This window comes from Paralichthys olivaceus, chromosome 14, assembly GCF_024713975.1.
Source record: "Paralichthys olivaceus isolate ysfri-2021 chromosome 14, ASM2471397v2, whole genome shotgun sequence".
Taxonomy (NCBI): Eukaryota; Metazoa; Chordata; class Actinopteri; order Pleuronectiformes; family Paralichthyidae; genus Paralichthys; species Paralichthys olivaceus.
In genome coordinates, this window is record NC_091106.1 from 12765951 (window position 1) to 12784027 (window position 18077).

Consider the following 18077-nt stretch of genomic DNA (forward strand, 5'->3'; position numbering starts at 1 on the left):
GTTTTTGTTTTTGTGTGTGTGTGTGTGTGTGTGTGTGTGTGTGTGTAGTATGTGTCCGTTATCTGCAGCAGGCCAGCGCACCCAGAGAGGTATGGCTGTCCAAGCTGCTGTCTGTTTCAGAGGTCAAGGTGTGGTCACTGCTTGGGTCAGTGGGCTCCGTGGACATGGACGAGACGTCGTTGGCCGAGGAAGAGGAGGACGTGGGCTGGGGGGGGCTGTCGATCACTGCTGCACCTGTGCTGCGAAAAACACACGTGGACACATAGGTTTCATTGAAATACGCAGGATTCAGCCATTATCTGATGAGTCACGCATGCACTTTAATCCCCAGTGAGCACTGCATACGGTCTTTTACATGTCAGAAGATGTACAGAGATAAAACTACGAACAAATGTGCGTGTCAGCTTCTGGGAAATTACCCATCAAATATAAATAGTATTGATTCACTGTAATTCATCCTCTCCCCCTCTTCTCACCTCCTACAGTTATAATGATTACTCACCTAAAGGAGGTGGCTGGCCTCTTATCACTCCATTTTTTGTCCACTCATCCCAATCACTCACTTCCTTATAAATTAGATCTGTAAAAGAAAGAAAAGAAGAAGGTTAAGTGGGACAGGGGGGGCAGAAGGAAATAATAGCATAGCGTCTTTATGTCCAGTCAGTGTATTGCATACTGTACAGTCCAAACAGCATCATGTTTCTAATTCAGACAGGCTGCACTAGTGCGACCATTCTAAAAATGAGAGAGGGGTCATTATCACCTGGCAGGGTGTAGGATGAGCTCATCATGTTGCTCAACTGAAAGTGATATTTACTCACAAGTTTAAATCCCAGAATTCTGCTGCACAGAATCAGGTTCGTCACTCCCACAGTGGACAACATTAATTAATAAGCAGGGATTTCATGTCTCACCCTCTGGCAGCTACAGTGGAGATACAGAGCTCCTTGGGAAACAATGTCTGTAAACAACTGACTGCATTTCCACACATTCACTGGCCGTGCCGCTGGATTTCTTTACGCATGATTTATTTTTGTGCTTTCACGAATGGAAAATAATCTCCTCATCACTGATAAACATAGAACCTGACCAGATAACCATTTCTATATCAGTGTAATCACATCTGCTTTATAAAAAACTATATATATATGTATATATGTATTACTGTATAATAATATTAGACTGTTACTATTAGACCAACCTCACGAAAATGAGAAGATAGAATCTGAAACAAGCCTGATTTTTTTTTAATGAATTATTCTCTGAGAAATCAATGATGATACTGAAAAATGTCCTGCAATGTTAAAGAAATTTAAAAAGAAATCCTGGATGCGCACCAAACTTCGTGGTAATCTGTCAAGTAGATTTTGCGTAATCCTGCTAACTAACAGACAGACAGACAAACAAACGCAGATGAAAACTATAACCGTCTTGGGGGAGGGTAATGAATCCTCTAAGGCAAGTGGTTAGTTTCTGTGCTGTCTCAGGAGCCAGAGTGTAAATTATACACATAAACTGACATTGAAAAGTGAAGCGTTGAGTGTGGTGTTAATGGAACTTAGTCGTGCTGTCTGACCTTTCCACTCCTCCACGGTATGCTCCCTCTCGTCCAACGCTTTCTCTGGGATCTTCGGAGGAGGCTGGAGAAAGAGAAAACTGCTTACAGGCACATCGATGTGACAAGAGCGATGCAAACCTTCCTCTAAAGTGAAGTAATTAAAATCTTCTTTGAGGATGGTGCAGTCCGATCAGTGATCCACTTACCGCTTCCACTTCTGCTGGGTCATACCAAACATTGATGTAGGGGTGCTGCAGGGCCTCGTCTACAGAGATTCGTTTGGAGGCGTCAATCACTAACATCTTGGATAAGAGATCTCTGGCTTGGCTCGCTGAGGGATGAAACAACAGATAAGATGTTGCGCTATTAATCCCAACACTACAAATGTGCTTTGATGAATGTGTTCTTAGGTGATATAACACAGACACTACCTTTCAGTTTGTTGTGATCAGAGTCAGCAGGGAAGAGCACGTCTGGGAAGAGTTTCTCGAAGCTGTATCCAGCGTAGCGTGGCCTGTTTTCTACATATGTTCTTACCGACTGATTCAGCTTCATGAGGAAATCCTGAGTTGGGGTGCCAAGCTGCTCGATGACCTTGTTCCATTGGTCAATATCTGAAGTGAAAAAGTTAAGGAAACAGGCCACACACACACACACAATACCTATAGTGATGCCTCCACTCACTCCTTTCCAAGGTTGCTAATAATCAACTCTTACGCCCAGGCCACACTGCATGGGTGGGCAGGGAATGATGGCTGTTCGTTGATCTGGTGCATCTCACTTGCTACGTGAGATTTCTGGTATGACAACTAAATTCCATAGAATAAAAGTAGCCTATGTACTCACCTAAATGTTAGTATTTAGTTGAGTACATAGGTACTTGTACTCAACTATGGTGCATCTTCTGGTCTTGCAATAATAACAATAAAAACCTTGTTAAAGGTCCAGTGTGTGGAGTTTAGTGACATCTAGTGGTGAAGTTACATTTTGCAGCTTAACACCCCTCACCTCACCCTCTCCTTCCAAACATGAAAGAGAACCTGTGGTCACCTTTAGTTGTTGTAAAAACTCAAAAGGTGTTTAGTTTGTTCAGTCTGGGCTAATGCAAAAAACATGGTGGCCTCCGTAGAGAGGAGCCACTCCTAATGTAAATATAAAGTATTTAAATATTTATAGTCAATTTCCTCCGATACATCCTTCTCACATAAATCTTAATATTTTTGTGTGTGACATTAATTAAAAGATATAGACATTGAAACTGTTGTGAAAGATTCTTATCACTGTTGTTTTTGAAGAAGACCCGCCTGAGAAGCACGGCAGTGGCTGGTGTTAACCAGATAACAGAAATGGCCGCCCACACATTCAGTGTTCCCTGGGAGTTAAACATGTCCTTTACTATCTGATTTTGCTTTACAGTAGGTTGGTGCAGAAGGGAAATGATGGAGGTGACATTTATTGGGTGGAAAACTTGAAAATGGACAGCAATGTGTCTCCCAGGATGGTGTTTGATCTCTTCACACAGAATGAAGTGATGACACAGTGAAGGATACGATCAGTGCCGGGGAACAACACGCTTCCCCTGATCATCTCGGCCACTATGCAGCCCACTGACCATACGTCCACTGGGAGGTGGACATTGAGATGACAGGGAAGTGGACATGCAAACAAAACCATGAGGAGAAGGACACAAAACAGAAAAAACACAAAAACAACACATAAACTGAGAGGACAGCAAACAGGATGGCAGTGATGTGATGATGAGTGGAAATAAAAATGGAGACCATGCAGCATCAGCCAGATACAAGAGAGGGAGGAAGCAATGCAGTGTTGAGCATATAGAAATTAAAACTGATGCATAAACAGCACAAGTTACAATGGAATATATTAACAATTCACCATAGCCTAGCACAGTGTATTAATATTCAGACCATGGAAAGCATAAACAATTTGCAAAGCCTGTTAAAATTAGTAGTGTGAGGAGGCATTAAAAAACCCAAGGATACAGTCCCTTCCTGGGAAGAGGATTTTATGGCGAACCATTTCTGCCAGTATGCAGCCCACAGACCATATGTCCACTAGCCAAGTGGAACGTGGTAATCAAAGCCAATAAAAAGGTGAGAGGAATGCATGACAACAGGTTAGTTACAGACAGGAGGCCAGTTAGTGAGCATCTAGTTTTCACATTACAAACTCCCATGATGTACAGAAGCCACTAACACATTAATCTTCAGCTCCCTGTATATGACCTATAACACTGCTGATCCACAGAGTATTTTAGGTTTAATAGTGTAACTGTAGTTCATTCTTTTGTGTTGAAACTAACCATTGGCTTGATATCCCATGCCCAGGATAACCTCAGGTGCTCTGTAGTAACGTGTCACCACATACGGTGTCATCAGGAGGCCGGTGGCCGCCGTCCGAGCCAAGCCAAAGTCCAAAATCTTCAGTGTACAATCTGACTTGACAACTATGTTACTGGGCTTCAGGTCCTTCAGAGAAACACACAGAAAAATATGATTTTATGTAATATCTAATATGCTCAAATGTATCAATGAGAAGCGACGACATTGTGAAAATATAGAGCGCATTTACTCCTCCAAGGCCCAACAGTCCCCTTATGAAACCACATTTAAATGGTATTTATTTATTTTTTATTTGGATCTGCATCAAATTGCACAAACACATAAATATAAGTCCCTTAAACATGCCTGATTATTTTTAATCAAGAGCCCTGAGTTATTCTCTGGGAAATCAATAAAAATGCTGGATACATCCCCTGATCCAGATTTGCACCAACATTTAATTGTTTTTACTTTATTAGGTCAGGTCCTGATCCTCCACAAACTGTCATGGCAATAGATTTAATAGTTTTTACATAATTCAGCACACAAACAAACAAAAACATACTTTATTTACTTTATTTATTTGTATAGTACTTATCTAAAAGGCTGCGCTTCACAAAACCCATAGCAGAAATGAATGAATACACATTACAACATCATGACCACCTGTGTTGCATATTTCCAGATTAATAGCATTGACCTTTCCCAATTATAATTTTGTTTTACAGGCTGCTGGGAAAAATGTTTTCATGAAGATGAACAGATCTTTGCTCGATATTTGTTTTGTTATGAGCATCTCTCTTCATGATGAGGTGCAATTCTAACTCACATTTGATCCACATTAGGAAATTATACATTAACAAGCCCTATTTGTGAGACCTTAACAAAAAATGTTTCCGATATATTTTCAGAGGGTGTTGTTGGTAATTAAAGTCATCATCCATCCTCTAATAGTCTGCCAGTTGAACGTTTACCCTAACACTTCAGTGTCACGTATGACAGTTAACAGCTCCTTTTCGGGACACAGGCCTGGCGTTAAGTCTGCTTATTCCTGGCCGACTGATGCTTACCCTGTGAATGATGCCGGCAGCGTGGAGGTGTTTGATACCGCACAGAGTCTGATAGAGCAGATAAGACAGCCTCTCGTGGTCCAGCTCCATCTGAATGACCTGGCACAGGTTAGCGTCCATCAGCTCCATCACCAAGTATCTGACAGAGCAGGAACAGGATACATGTGTAGTAGAGAGAACGAAAAGTCACAAATACAGTTTCATGAGCGGCACATACATGTACCGTATGCTCTAAAACAAAAACACACCCACATCCATCATCAGGTTACTTACACATCTTGAAATTCTTGTAATGATTTTTGTGGTGTGAATACATTTAATAGGCCAATGATCTGTGGGCACAAAATCAAAATCATTTACGTCAAAGGATCATGACATCCTGTACCTATTTATGCATCTAGATAAGATGATTATTTTCTACATCTAAAGCACCATGTTCACCATGAAGTAATTTCTATAAACATATTTGACAGAAATGCTTCGGCTTTCCACTTTTTAATTTTTCAGCAATGACACAGTTTAGCCAAAATGTCATATTATTAGTAAGTATTATCGTTATCATAAGTATTGCAGATTTTGTTTTGTTGTGGAGAAATGCTGGAATCATGTGATAAAAGAAACTGTGCACAAATGGAAAACAGCATCTTGCCGGTTATCCACTGTCACCAGAAGCCCAAAAATATTGGTCATTCCCCCCAGAGGCTAATTCATCCTATGAGTTGCCCGTGAAGTGAATAGGTGATATAACTGAGTAGCTTTGCATACTTACATTTTTGTGATTGACACATTTCATTAGGACTAGCTCTCTGTACGCCCTCTTGGCATGGGTTTGATTTTGAAATGGCCGACTCAGCTTCTTGATGGCAACATTTCGTTCAAGGATTTGGTCATAAGCAGAGCTGGAGGACAAAGTGTGAATATTTTAAGAATGTGGTCACATATGTAGGAACACAGGCAGCAGAGATATGTCACTTCAATACTATGAAAAAATATATAAATTACAGTTTACATGGATTTGTATTGTATTGCTCCTTAGTTCAGTTCAGTGACAGATTTCAACGAGTAGCTGCTGACTGAATATGAATGAGGCTGAAACACTCACCACACAATCCCCTGCGCTCCTGAGCCGATGGGTCTTAGATTCTGGTATCGCTTCAGTACTGTGAACGTCGAGTCTCCGACATCGAGGCTGTAGAACTCTCTCTCTCGCTTGTTTTTGTTCATGGTGAAATCTTCAATTACTGCTCTCTGTGCATCCAAGAATGTTCTCTGTGTACACAAAGACACACAAGCGCGGTTCAAATATTTTGCAGGGGCCAGGACTATACAGCAGATACCATAAGAGCTGCTGCACAAAAATTAGAGAGTCAAATGAAAACCCCTGTTCCCAAGAAGGCAGATTAGGAGTGAAGGGGAAAAGGCAGTGCTGAGTTTCACACTTGAGGCGAGCGCTGCAGCTCCTTATCTCAGCGACTCAGCAAACACACCAGGATAGAAGATTTGATATCATCAGCAGGGGTGGCTGAGCAGCAGGTCACAGGGAAGTCTACTACTTCATCATATGAAACATGATTCTCTGAGTGACTCTGTCACAGTGGAAAACCAAGCCCAGTGATAATTCCTTCGAGTTTGGACCCTCGCCCATGCAGGACTCCAGCCCAGTTCTACAAGCAGGTCTTCCACAGGCACATGTTAACTGGGTCAAATTGCACCAAGAGGCTGTTAAACCCGGATAAGACACAACACAGAGATGCTAATTTTTTGGAGCACGATGTTCCCAAACAAGCTTTATTTTGCATTCAAACAAAACAAGCTCAAATCTGAAGAAAAAGAGGAAAACTGACGTCAACTTCCTTTTCATTTTCTTCCGTTCTTATGTAAGCGACGTAACCACCCTCCCCATTCTTCAACTCTCCAGACACACAGGCCATATGAGGGATATAATTGCCAGAATAAAATGAGTCAGCTCTCCTTCTGCTCCTCCAACGTCACAGAGGCGTACATGACATCCACCTCCCTCACAACATGAAAATAGACACACTGCTTATTTTATATTTTAGAAAGGAAGACAACTACGCTCGTCTGAGCTGTGATGCCTTGAATGACGTTGTAGTCAATGTGCAGGTGGTGTTATAGTTATCTGTTGCTCATCTTTTAGGTCATTATTTTTTGTTATATCATGAGGATAAAGCAGGTCAGTGCAGGGAGATGATCACATGCTGAATGTTTATTCTCATTATATCTTCTGATTAAATGAATTTCTATGTAGTCGTACACATGGTTAATATCAATGTGCCTGTTGTGAAATAACTATTATCGACGCTTGCAGCATAACCGCAGCATCCACAAATTCCTCTGAATCAATTACACACTATTAGACTGCAGTTATGTGGCAGCTGCAGTATTTATAAGGAATGCAGCAGCCACATCTGTAGTTTGATGCAGTGCCTAAAATGTCTTTTTGAAGCTGTAACACATCAAGGTGCTTTATGTGTCCGGCAAGCAGGGTCATTCCTAGAGTGCACAACCTTCTAATGACTTAACCTTTGCTGAACAGCCTCCAAAGAACACACACATTTACAAAGGTCAAATTCAGATCCTGGAAATGGTGATTAACACATATTACACTGAATATGACACAGAAACACACATTACTAGAAGTCTGTGTCATGGTTTTACCACATATCAACACAATTAAAAATGATACCGTGCAGTTGTCTATTGTTATTGTAGTTGTTATTTAGCATTAGGCAAAGCCACAATATATTAAACAAAAACAAAGAATCCCTCAAGGTCCAATTTTCTCCATATTCACATTCCTCAATCACCATCCTAATCCAAGCCGTACACACCTTTATAAAAACCTACACTAAAGACACATTATGAATTAATATGCTTCATATTATGGATAAGATAACTCATTTGTTGGGACATAATAACCTAATACATCCTGCTGTAGCCAATCCAAAGCTGTCAGCAGGGCGGAGGAACACAATATATCGTCTTGTTAAATGACAGAGACTGAGTGGAGGACCGGACCGGTATCGACGCGCTATTTATTTTCATTCCATGTCAGTGTGGTGGGTGGTGAGTTAACCTTGGCCACACGACCCCTGCTCTCTCCCTGGTAAACGCGGGTAAATGACTGCACAGACAAAAGACCTGCGTGCATGCGAGAGGCAGAATAATCCGGACACAGCACAAGAAGACGTTAAAGCAGAGATAATGTCAGCCAGTGTGGAGATATGACAGGGCCTGTTCGAGCAAACACAGTGCGCAGTCCGGTGGTGCCACTCGCTCCTGTCTCGGCTCCATACGAACGATCGCTGTGCTACAAACTGAACCGACCCTCGGTGAAGTGTTCTGGGTAAGAAACTACAATGTAAGACGCTTAAAACAACGGCCGACACGGTATGAAGAGCGTGCACACAAACACACACACACACACAGAGACATGCGACCCTCCCCCACGACCAAACAATGAGCACGTCCGAGGAGCGGAGGTGCGGATCCTCATCTTACCTCCTGTCATCCAAACCGAGGCTGTAGCTATCGCCCCGCGGTCTGATCGGCGGAGCAACGTCTCTGTGCGGCGGACCTGTTTGTTTGTTCCGCCGGTGGAGGATGATTTATTCCGTTGTGCGGCTTAAAAATACATGACCTCACCACATTCACTTGCCTACGTTTCCATCTGGCTGCTACTGACAGGCCAGGACGCGCAGTGCGCACGGGGCATGCGTCCCAGCAGCGCGTCACTCATCCGCTGAGACACACCCACCACCTCTTCCATCCATCCCTACTTCCTTCCGCCTATCTATCTATCTATCTGTCTATCTGTCTGTCTGTCTATCTATCTATATTTCTATCTATCTGTCTGTCTATCTATCTATATTTCTATCTCTCTATCTGTATATCTATTTAACTATCTATCTATCTATCTGTCTATCTATCTATCTATCTATCTATCTATCTATCTATCTATCTGTCTGTCTATCTATCTATTTTTCTATCTCTCTATCTCTCTATCTATCTGTCTGTCTGTATATCTATTTATCTATATTTCTATCTATCTATATAGATAGATATATTTCTATCTATCTATCTATCTATCTACCCACCCATCCAGCTTTATGATTATGATTTAGTTATCTTCTCTCAGCCCTGGATAGGTTTCAACCTATTGGCCATATTTCTGTTTGACAATACACATATTAAATGTAAGAAACATTTACAGTAATGTTGTCATTATAATTTCTAAAGTGTAGAGAGGTATTGTCAGAATGGTTTATGAATCACTGAGCACTCTAGTAAACGAGTCTTTCACATCTTCTCTTTAAACCAACATACTCTGAACATGATGCCTGTGCATCACAGTGTCCTTGCTGCAAAATCCTTCACAGAGGGAAATGGAAGGACAGCTGAATGTCCACATAAAGGACACATACAGTGAAGCACATTCAATAGCTTCATGCAATCAAAGGTGGAACTGGAGCTGGACTTGAATGATCAATGGTTACTGAATATGTTTCATCCATCAGTGGAGATGATGGTGAAACAGGTTTATGATCATTTGGTCGAGACAGCAACTTCATATGTCTCCAAGTCCTATACTTCTGGTACTACTACTAATAATAATAATACTAATACTAATACTAATACTAATACTACTAGTAATTTTTTTTATTGTTATATTATATTGAGACATTGTTTGTATATGTCAGTATACATGTGATTAATAAAACAAAACTGGTTAACTACTGTCATAGTTAATAATTAGAATAACTAATCAATCATATTTACAATGCTCTAGTTTTCATTTCCGTCTGTTTCCAGGATAAACATCGATGCTGCAGTGATAATATAGATTATTATTAGTCTATAATTGCATGATCATTGTCACCAGAGCAATATTTGGCATCTCTGCCTCTGTGCATCCCCGGCCCTTATCACACTGTGGGATCACTATTGGACTACGGCACTCACGGGCTCTGCAGAAAACCATAGCGTAGTAGTTAGAGTACCATCCAGAGTTGATCCATCACTTCCTATATGCGCGCCACAGCACCGAGGGAATGGTCCGTGTGTCTGCGGAGCACATGCTCTGCGCGGGCATGTGACTGGACGAGGACAGGTAAAATTACATTAACTTAGCGCTGAGTGGTTAAGATTCTCCCCGCAGCCACCTGACAGCCCGGGATGCCTGTTATTTATCCTTGTCCCTGCGCAGATACCCCGGGGCCTGCGGGGACAAGCTGCGCGCAATAGACGCGGGATAGTGGCATGGATAAAACGTCCCAGTGCCGACTCCCGCAGCGACGCACGGCTACTACGGATCCTTACCCCTTGTTCGAAGAGAGACCGCAGTGTTATGATCATTGTTGGAGGTGGAGGGGGGGAGCAGCCCGACTGCAGCAGGCTACTACTCCGCCGGGTTCGGCTTGGCTCGGCCGAGGTCGTTCGTCCTTCCCAGGCTTCTCCGTAGCGCACCCACCGCCGAGGCTCCACAGCACCTTCGGGCGTCAGACGGATTAGGCAAATCGGTGTAGCTGATCTCACGCAACCCGCTATTGGTGGCTCTGACCTGTCGCTGTCAAACCGCCTGGCTAAATCCAATTAAGTGTTTAAAGGCGAGAAGCTAAGAATAGCGCCAATTACAGTAAAAAGTTTCAGATCCTCAGCGTGGTGCTGCTGCTGCTGCTGCTGGTGGTGGTCATAGAGCAGATGAATGGGGCACCATGTATAGTTCATGTCACTGATGAATTGCCTGCCTGAGAGGAGCTGCCTTCACTGAGAGGACGTCAATACAGCGATGCCATGATCAGGAGGATTATTTTGGATCCGTGGAGGGAGCACTGAAGATAAAACACAGGATCGGACACAGGTTACATTTGGTACCAGGTAGTGTTTCCATTCTTTACCACTCTCCTCCTGTAGTCCTCTGTGACAGTTTGGCGGATCGAGGTGGGTTGTCTCCATGTTCAGATGCATTAATCCTGCAAACTACTTCACTTTTAACTCAAGCTTAATCCTGACAGGGCTGTTGTAATGACATGTACCTTTAAGAGCCATAGAATGCATAAGTAGTAGCCTTAGTATCCAGGCCTGTGAGGACATACATCCACCTTCCTAAAATGTGATGTTTGTAGGAGGCTGCTGGTGCTGTAGCTGCACGAATTTGGACTCTGATGATAGTAGTGTAGTGTCCATATACTGTCATGCTTTGTTATGTCAAGGTGGGAATTTCTTTTCACCTTGAAGTGAGACAGAAGGTTGTGAGACAGGAGACCTAGATCCTGAAGAAGCTGTTGTCCCACATTTTCTAGAATATACAGCACAGCTTCTCCTCTGTCTGTGTCTCCGTCATGTGATAAGAAACGTGGTCTATAACTGGACAAGTTGTTGACTGGAGATAGACGTGTGTTTTGTGTTTTAGTGAACAAGGAGACGCAAACTGTGTTTATGCAGAGGCAACTGGTGTGCAGATGAACATGTGATTATTACATACTAAAAATAGATGATGTAATATAGGAAGCAGGAGAGGTCAGACTCAGTCTAGCCAATGGACACATCCAAATGTGCATATGGATATCACCCACCCAGCAGCCCCTCCCGCCAGGAATCCAGTAACACATGACAGACTGGTGTCGATGTAAGTGGTAACCAGTTGCTAGGTTGTTGGTTCCCTGCCGCATAGTAAGTCTCATAACATTACATTACATTTCAAACCACTAGATGGGCGGGATGGAGGGGTGTTTTCTTTCTTCTTCAATCCCTTCTATCGCACCAACAAACCATGCAGTGTTGAGTGATGCAGGATAATCTTATCATCACTATTAGTTTAATCAGTGATTTAAATTGCCCGGTTTAGGAGACCCCATAACCTCCTCATTTAAGAGGTTGTTGTTTTGTTCTGCAACAAGTCTAATCTTCCGAGGCTTTGCTCGTGTTCGCTGGAAAATCTGGTTGTCATGAGCTGAGGATAACATCAGGTTCAAGTGAAGGATTTATTCAGGTCTCAAGTAACTAAAGTAATTGGGTTGGTTTGCATCAGTGGGAGCGTCTTGCTTCGTTCAGTATGGGCTTCACTTCACTGCTTCATAAGCAGCGAGCAGAAACCTACTGTATTGTATTACTGAAATATTCAGAGGAGAAGGGAAAAAAAGAAGAACAGATCCGATGGAATGAAAAGCAGGACGGTTGGGTTTCTCAGACTTTAACATCCACAAGAAACAGCCAGATTCTGCCTTTTGTTTGTTTGAGAAAACTGAGGTGAACGCATCAGCCCAAAAAGAAGACAATTTTTACTAAAAGTATCATCCCCATGACATCAAAACTTTTACCCAAGGTCGGAAATGCTGAAAAAGATTTCTCAGACTCACTTCTTTCTGCCGCCTGAGCACTAACTTCACTTAGTAGTTGCCTCAAAGTTCCACAGTAATAGTATTCCAGACATCTTCCACAATGACGACAAATTGCTTTCAAGTCCAGGTGTTGATTGATAAAACAATGTGCTGCCCAGATTTACAACAATGCACAGTCTTCTAGAACAATAGTTGAATGTGTTTTCTCTCAACGCAATGATCTGAACCTGTGAAATCCACACTTTTATCTCATCTAACATGTTTTAATAGTAAAAAAAAAATCTTACAGACTGTCTTATTAAAGATTAGCTGATTATCAGTTCATTTTAAGATTTTAAGAGCTAAATATATAATATTGTGCATAAGATAATGTGTATAAAACTATATGATTGATGCGTTGGAGAAAAAGCTCGGCTTTTCATAGATCGTAATCGTTCTGTAAGCTCAGCTGAGTTCCCCCCCTCCACATTCTCAACTGGATATAGTTGGTGGTAACACACAGTATGTGACAGTGAGCTAACATGGGATCATGACACACTGTCTTTGGTGCCAGAAAGCGTTGCTCCCTCAGAACCACCCTCAGGTCAGATGAAAGCCTATTATGAATGGGTGGGGCAGAGAAAGAGGCAGTAAGACTAACAGACTAAGATAATCTAATCAGAGTCCAGTGCAGAGGACTGTGTTTTTTTTCTGTGAAGTTTTCTGAGCTTTCATCTCTAAAAATTGCTGTGATGACAAAATCCCAACTGACAATAAGAGCAACAGTTTCACAGAGTTGTGACGAAGTAGAAGTGTTACAGATTCACCCAGCAAAAAAAAAAAAAAAAAAAACTCAATATAGAGTAGTCCACTATATATTGTTTTCATGTGAAAGTCACATAAGACATTTGCTCACGGACATAGAAAAAGCCATAAAAATGAAACCTGTCTTTCAGGATATTGAATAATTAGTGCTATTTTGGGTTTGCACATGTGTGTGTCCTCTGTGTGCAGGAATGTGTGCAGGATGAGCAGCACATTTGTCACATTAGCTGAGGTACTGGAGGCACGAGGGGGACCTCTGCTGGAGGAGGAGGTCTGGTCCCTGCTGCTGGGCACTGCAGAGTCTTTAGTGGATGTCTCCTATAAGGGTAAAGGACTTTCCATATCCCTTTGTATTGCACGCCATGTTTGAATGTTATCAGCCTACCCCAATGTCAATACACTATAAACATTCAATCAACATCCTGCAGTTCTTCAGATTCCCTCAATGTGACTTCTCCACAGCACTGTATCAGCAGCATCATTAAATATTATATTACTCTTCTTTTAGGCCACAACAATATGTGTAACATCATAAGCCCCACCTCCTTGCTGCTGTCAGCCACTGGTACCTTAGCATTTAAGAACTGCGGCCTATCAGACGACGTGTCCACCTTCACTGCTCCGGAGATGCTGCAGGGCCGTGCCAGCTCAACCAAACCTGCCATAGAGAGGGTCAGTGCTCACATCTTCCTCTCTGTGCAGAGGCCTCATGTTAAAGCTGATCACAGACTTGTCAAACACCAAAGAGCATCATATAACACAGGTTTTTTTATGAGCAGTACCTCTAAACCCATGCAGCAACTTGAATTGATTACAGTTCATTTCCTGATGTGATTTATTCCTTGGTGTGTAATATCTCAGGATGTCAGGAGTTGCAGACTAAGGTATAATTTCGCCATCTAGTGGCCGAGCAAAGGAAACTCTGTCCCCCGATTCTGCACTTCAGCACCCAAAGTTATTAAATCAAGTTGAAAAAACTCTGAAATAACTTATAAAATAAACATAAATGTGTCCATACAGGAAAGTAATCAAATGCCTTGTATTTCCATTGATTTGTAATTACAACATGCAATATTTGTATAATTCAGAGATAGAGAAAGTAGACTTTTAAAGCTGTAGCATATATCAACCTGTGTACATTAAACATGTGACATTTAGAAATAAGAATATTGTTGCCTTTTACTTGATGGATTTCTAACCTTTTCAAACAGCAATTGACATAATGTATAATGCTTAAGTTATTGTTTAAACATTGAAGACACCCAGTGTAAACTATTTGACCAACAGACAAAACATTTTTATGAACCCAACTTGTCCTTAATCAGTTCATTTTGTTGCACAGATGCTGGTGTATTCACTGGGAATGACTCTCTACTGGTCAGTTGATTTTCATCTACCTCAAAATCAGGTGGGACACCGGTAAACAATGCTGTGATATTTTACTATCATCTGAGTCTCACTCAGACTCAGTTATAATTATTTCTCCATGTTCATTCACCTCAGCCAGTCCAGTTGAGTGACCATCTGAACAGCCTCCTCCTCAGCATGTGTGAGGACCTGGCCCACCGCAGGGTCAATCTCAACTCTATCCTGGAAGCCTGCGAATCTCAGCACAAAGCCTCCGTCCTGCCGTCGCCCACCAAAGTCATCCGACTGCTGGTGGAGGAGGTTTTTCATGAATCAGTGAGTCTAGATATCTAAGTGCGCTTCAGCTTCTTTGAAGGTGTACCAAATCAGAATCTTTGGAAGGACAAACAATGTTTAAAAATTACTTTAACCAGTGGTGGTTTCTTTTCCTCCAGATGGACCATGGAGGCTCTTTGCCAGACAGCAATGTCCCTTTGAGTGGCAGGAGCCAGATGATCAGAGAGAGACTTCATGGTGAGTCCAGTACAAGTGATATCACATAAAGAAACAGAAACGATACTAGTGTAATTTCCCCACTCTAGTCTCTTATTCTGGGATATTTGGCAACATAATAATAAACGTATATGTATTGCATGGGATTATCCTGTTTCTCTCAATTACTTCTATCAAGTTCGGCATTATAAACAAATCTGTGAAAATGAAACTATCACTTCTATAAAATAGCTGTCGTAATTGTGCTTTTGACTCAAGATAGTGTACAGGTCAACAGGATTAAAATCTTAACCCAAAGCAAGCCCAGGATTAGGGTCCTGTGAGAGCCAATAATCAGATACTGAGTGTGGATGCTCCCAGCTAAAGCCTCTGCCTCAGTCCCAGCTCTGTAAAAATGCCTCAGCATCTTGGTAGAGCTCAGAGACGGACAGGAATCAAACATTGCTGTCATCTCTTATCTCTTACCTGCTTGACAGGGAAGAGAGGGCCATATTCAGACGTCAGCGAGGGCAGTCCGGAAGGGAGAAGATACTCGACAGACTCTGACTCAAAGTCAGGTACGCAGAGGGAACAGAAACTGGAAAGAAGGCTGCCAAAATAATTTGTCTTGTGTATCTACTTAAAAAAATGTAAACTATGATGTGGGATTTAATCCTTTGCTATTAAATGCAAATTTTTATACTTAATGTATTTACCCCAACAGTAAGGTGCTTAATCTGACAACGTGCTCATTTTATGTGATTTTAGGGAGTTTATCTCAGAGACCTTGGAGACAAAGACCAAGGAGCTCTCCCACACCATTGTACCAATCCTCTTTTGACAGGTATGTTGTATATATTTACACACCCATACACATTGACCATGGTTACATGGACAACAGTATTCTGACTGTTGGCCTCATATTAAATAAGACAGTATTTAGTATATTTATGATGTTTACATAAGTTGCTGATAGAAGATTCCTTTTTTCACATTTTCAAGAGCACATATTGCACTTGTTGTTTACATGTTGATGTCAAGCATTTGGTAACTGATGAACATGCTGCAAAATGCTGCAAAAACTCCATTAGGACTTTATAATATGCTGTTTACAAGGCACAGACTCATGTCTTTACAGGTTGATATGGGAATATAACTCTCCATGTAAACATGGTTACTATCACTGTCAGGACTGTAGAGGATTCTTCAGCTTCAGAGTTATTGTATATATATACGTGTACGTATCAGCAGAAGCAAATCCATATTTCATTTTACCCTCTCTCATTGTCCGTTCTACCTTAGAGGCGGACATGACATTGTCTCAGAGTTTAACTTTTCCAACTGGCCTGCACAACTATCACAGCGTCCTTCCCCCATCTCCCTCTCCTCTCCTTTCTCTTCCCCTCTCAGACTCCCTCGCGGGGTTCGCCACAGGGACAGTAACAGCAGTTGGCTTGGAAGGAGCCCCCACCATGACGTCTCTCCCAAAATATCAGGCAGATCTCACAGTCCCTCCATCACCTTCAGTGAATCCTCACTCAGCCTGAGCCAGAGGAAAGCCAAGGTAGGTGCAGAGATAAATTAATGATGTAACTGTGCGTGTTGTTGACCTGGATTGCAAGCATAGCGTCTGTGGTAGGGATACTGCAATACAGTATTCAGGTGAACTAGGGTGGAGTTTTTAGTGAAGCATAAGAGTCGATTGTGTTGGTGCTTATAAAAGTTGTATTATAAATGTTTATTTTGTCAGGCTTTGGGTCCTGAATTCGTAAGAATGGCAGATGAGCAACAAACTGTTCTCGAGCTTCCAGGATCCATTGTGGTAAATTCATGATTTCCTCTGCTTCTATCTGTTTCTGATCAGTTTTAATGTACTGTTTTTCACACTATTTTTAACTTGTCTCTTCTTGCATGCTGAACTATGTCTGTTTGCATAACTGCATGTGCAGTATTTTATATATCCAGGTGCATGCATGTGAATGTTGGTAGTGGGTCTTTTTTATGTGCATGTGTGTCAGTGTGTTTGTGCGTGTACATCACAGTCCAGAAAGGGCCGTTCATGTTCGTCTCAGAGAGAGGTGACTGTGGTGCTGCCTAATGGACAGTACGTGGTGGTCCGCTGTGACATTAAGTCCAAAGCAAGAGATGTGTTTGACATGGTGGTGGCTCATGCAAACTTGGTGGAGCACTTCTACTTTGGTCTTGCCTTCCTAGATGGTAAGGGACATACTACATGGAACCTATAACCTTGATTGCATTCGTTGCACATCAAGAACATGCAAATTAAAAATCATTTCAAAATATTCATAATCCAACGAAAATTATGCCCTCACAACTGCCATGAAGGGTGAAAGCTTTAAGACCATTTTGTTTAGAAGTTTCTTCTTTTTATTCTGCAGATGATGAATATTTCTTTTTGGACCATGAAACAAAAATCTCCAAAGTTGCACCAGACAGTTGGAAAAAAGGGCAGATATCCTCCTTTTTGGTGTTTCTTCGCGTGAAATTTTTTGTTGATGACATTTCCTTCGTTTTGTAAGTACAATCTAACCATTCAGAGTTTACTATACATTGTTCCAAAAAACATTTGCTGCTTTCCACTTCAACTTTATTCCTGTATCTTAGGCACAGACTGACTCGGCACCAGTACTACTTACAGCTGCGTAAGGATATCATGGAGGACAGGCTTTACTGCAACGAGGAGACAGGCTTGTTCCTCGCTGCTCTCGCTCTGCAGGCGGAGTTTGGGGAATACATGTCAGAGGTACCAAGGATAAAAACCAACCTTTTATATTTGAACACCAGCGTCATCTATGAGAGGTTGTGACAGCGGCGTACTTGGTTCTTTTTCAGTTGTATGGCAAGAATTATTACCAGCCAGAGCATTATGTGTCCACGAGAATGCTGGAGAAGCTGGCCCTGCCCAGTGTCAAGGAGGAGTTGCCAAGACTACATGCAAGTCATGCCCAGATGCTGCCCGAAGAGGCAGAAACAGAGTATCTAAAGGTAGCTAGACTGCTAATGCATCTACTCACACAAAAAAACTGATTCCACAATCGAGGGTCCCACTTTCTCCATTGCAATTTTTTGTTTCTAAAAAAAG

At 41.9% G+C, this 18077-nt stretch overlaps 2 protein-coding genes across 11 annotated transcripts in view; one reads left to right on the forward strand and one right to left on the reverse strand.

Moving 5' to 3' along the window:
* Positions 1–10475, reverse strand: mapk8a (mitogen-activated protein kinase 8a). Of its 7 annotated transcripts, none has more exons than XM_069539140.1 (12): positions 10311–10475; positions 6073–6239; positions 5740–5869; positions 5244–5302; positions 4971–5109; positions 3882–4047; positions 3109–3180; positions 1990–2172; positions 1765–1889; positions 1577–1640; positions 503–580; positions 1–234 (listed from the first exon to the last, which is right to left on the reverse strand). In XM_069539140.1, the coding sequence occupies exons 1-12, from the start codon at positions 10344–10346 to the stop codon at positions 59–61; spliced, it is 1395 nt and encodes a 464-aa protein (XP_069395241.1). In that variant the 5' UTR covers positions 10347–10475; the 3' UTR covers positions 1–58. The 7 variants fall into 7 exon arrangements, with proteins under 7 accessions (XP_069395241.1, XP_069395244.1, XP_069395240.1 ...); XM_069539143.1 differs by having other exon boundaries at positions 1–239; XM_069539139.1 differs by lacking the exon at positions 3109–3180 and adding an exon at positions 3562–3633.
* ptpn20 (protein tyrosine phosphatase non-receptor type 20) overlaps positions 9990–18077 on the forward strand; it is a 26521-nt gene continuing 18433 nt past the window's right edge. For 3 of the 4 annotated variants that reach the window (XM_069539133.1, XM_069539136.1, XM_069539135.1), the window contains exons 1-14: positions 10516–10868; positions 13325–13461; positions 13644–13807; positions 14478–14543; positions 14639–14818; positions 14938–15016; positions 15472–15552; positions 15743–15818; positions 16385–16538; positions 16725–16796; positions 17017–17191; positions 17374–17509; positions 17600–17738; positions 17828–17980. In XM_069539133.1, coding sequence (XP_069395234.1) covers positions 13338–13461; positions 13644–13807; positions 14478–14543; positions 14639–14818; positions 14938–15016; positions 15472–15552; positions 15743–15818; positions 16385–16538; positions 16725–16796; positions 17017–17191; positions 17374–17509; positions 17600–17738; positions 17828–17980 — 1599 coding nt within the window. In that variant the 5' untranslated portion in view covers positions 10516–10868; positions 13325–13337. Of the gene's footprint in view, positions 10102–10515; positions 10869–13324; positions 13462–13643; positions 13808–14477; positions 14544–14638; positions 14819–14937; positions 15017–15471; positions 15553–15742; positions 15819–16384; positions 16539–16724; positions 16797–17016; positions 17192–17373; positions 17510–17599; positions 17739–17827; positions 17981–18077 lie in introns of those variants that run through there. The other variant, XM_069539134.1, reaches the window with a different exon arrangement.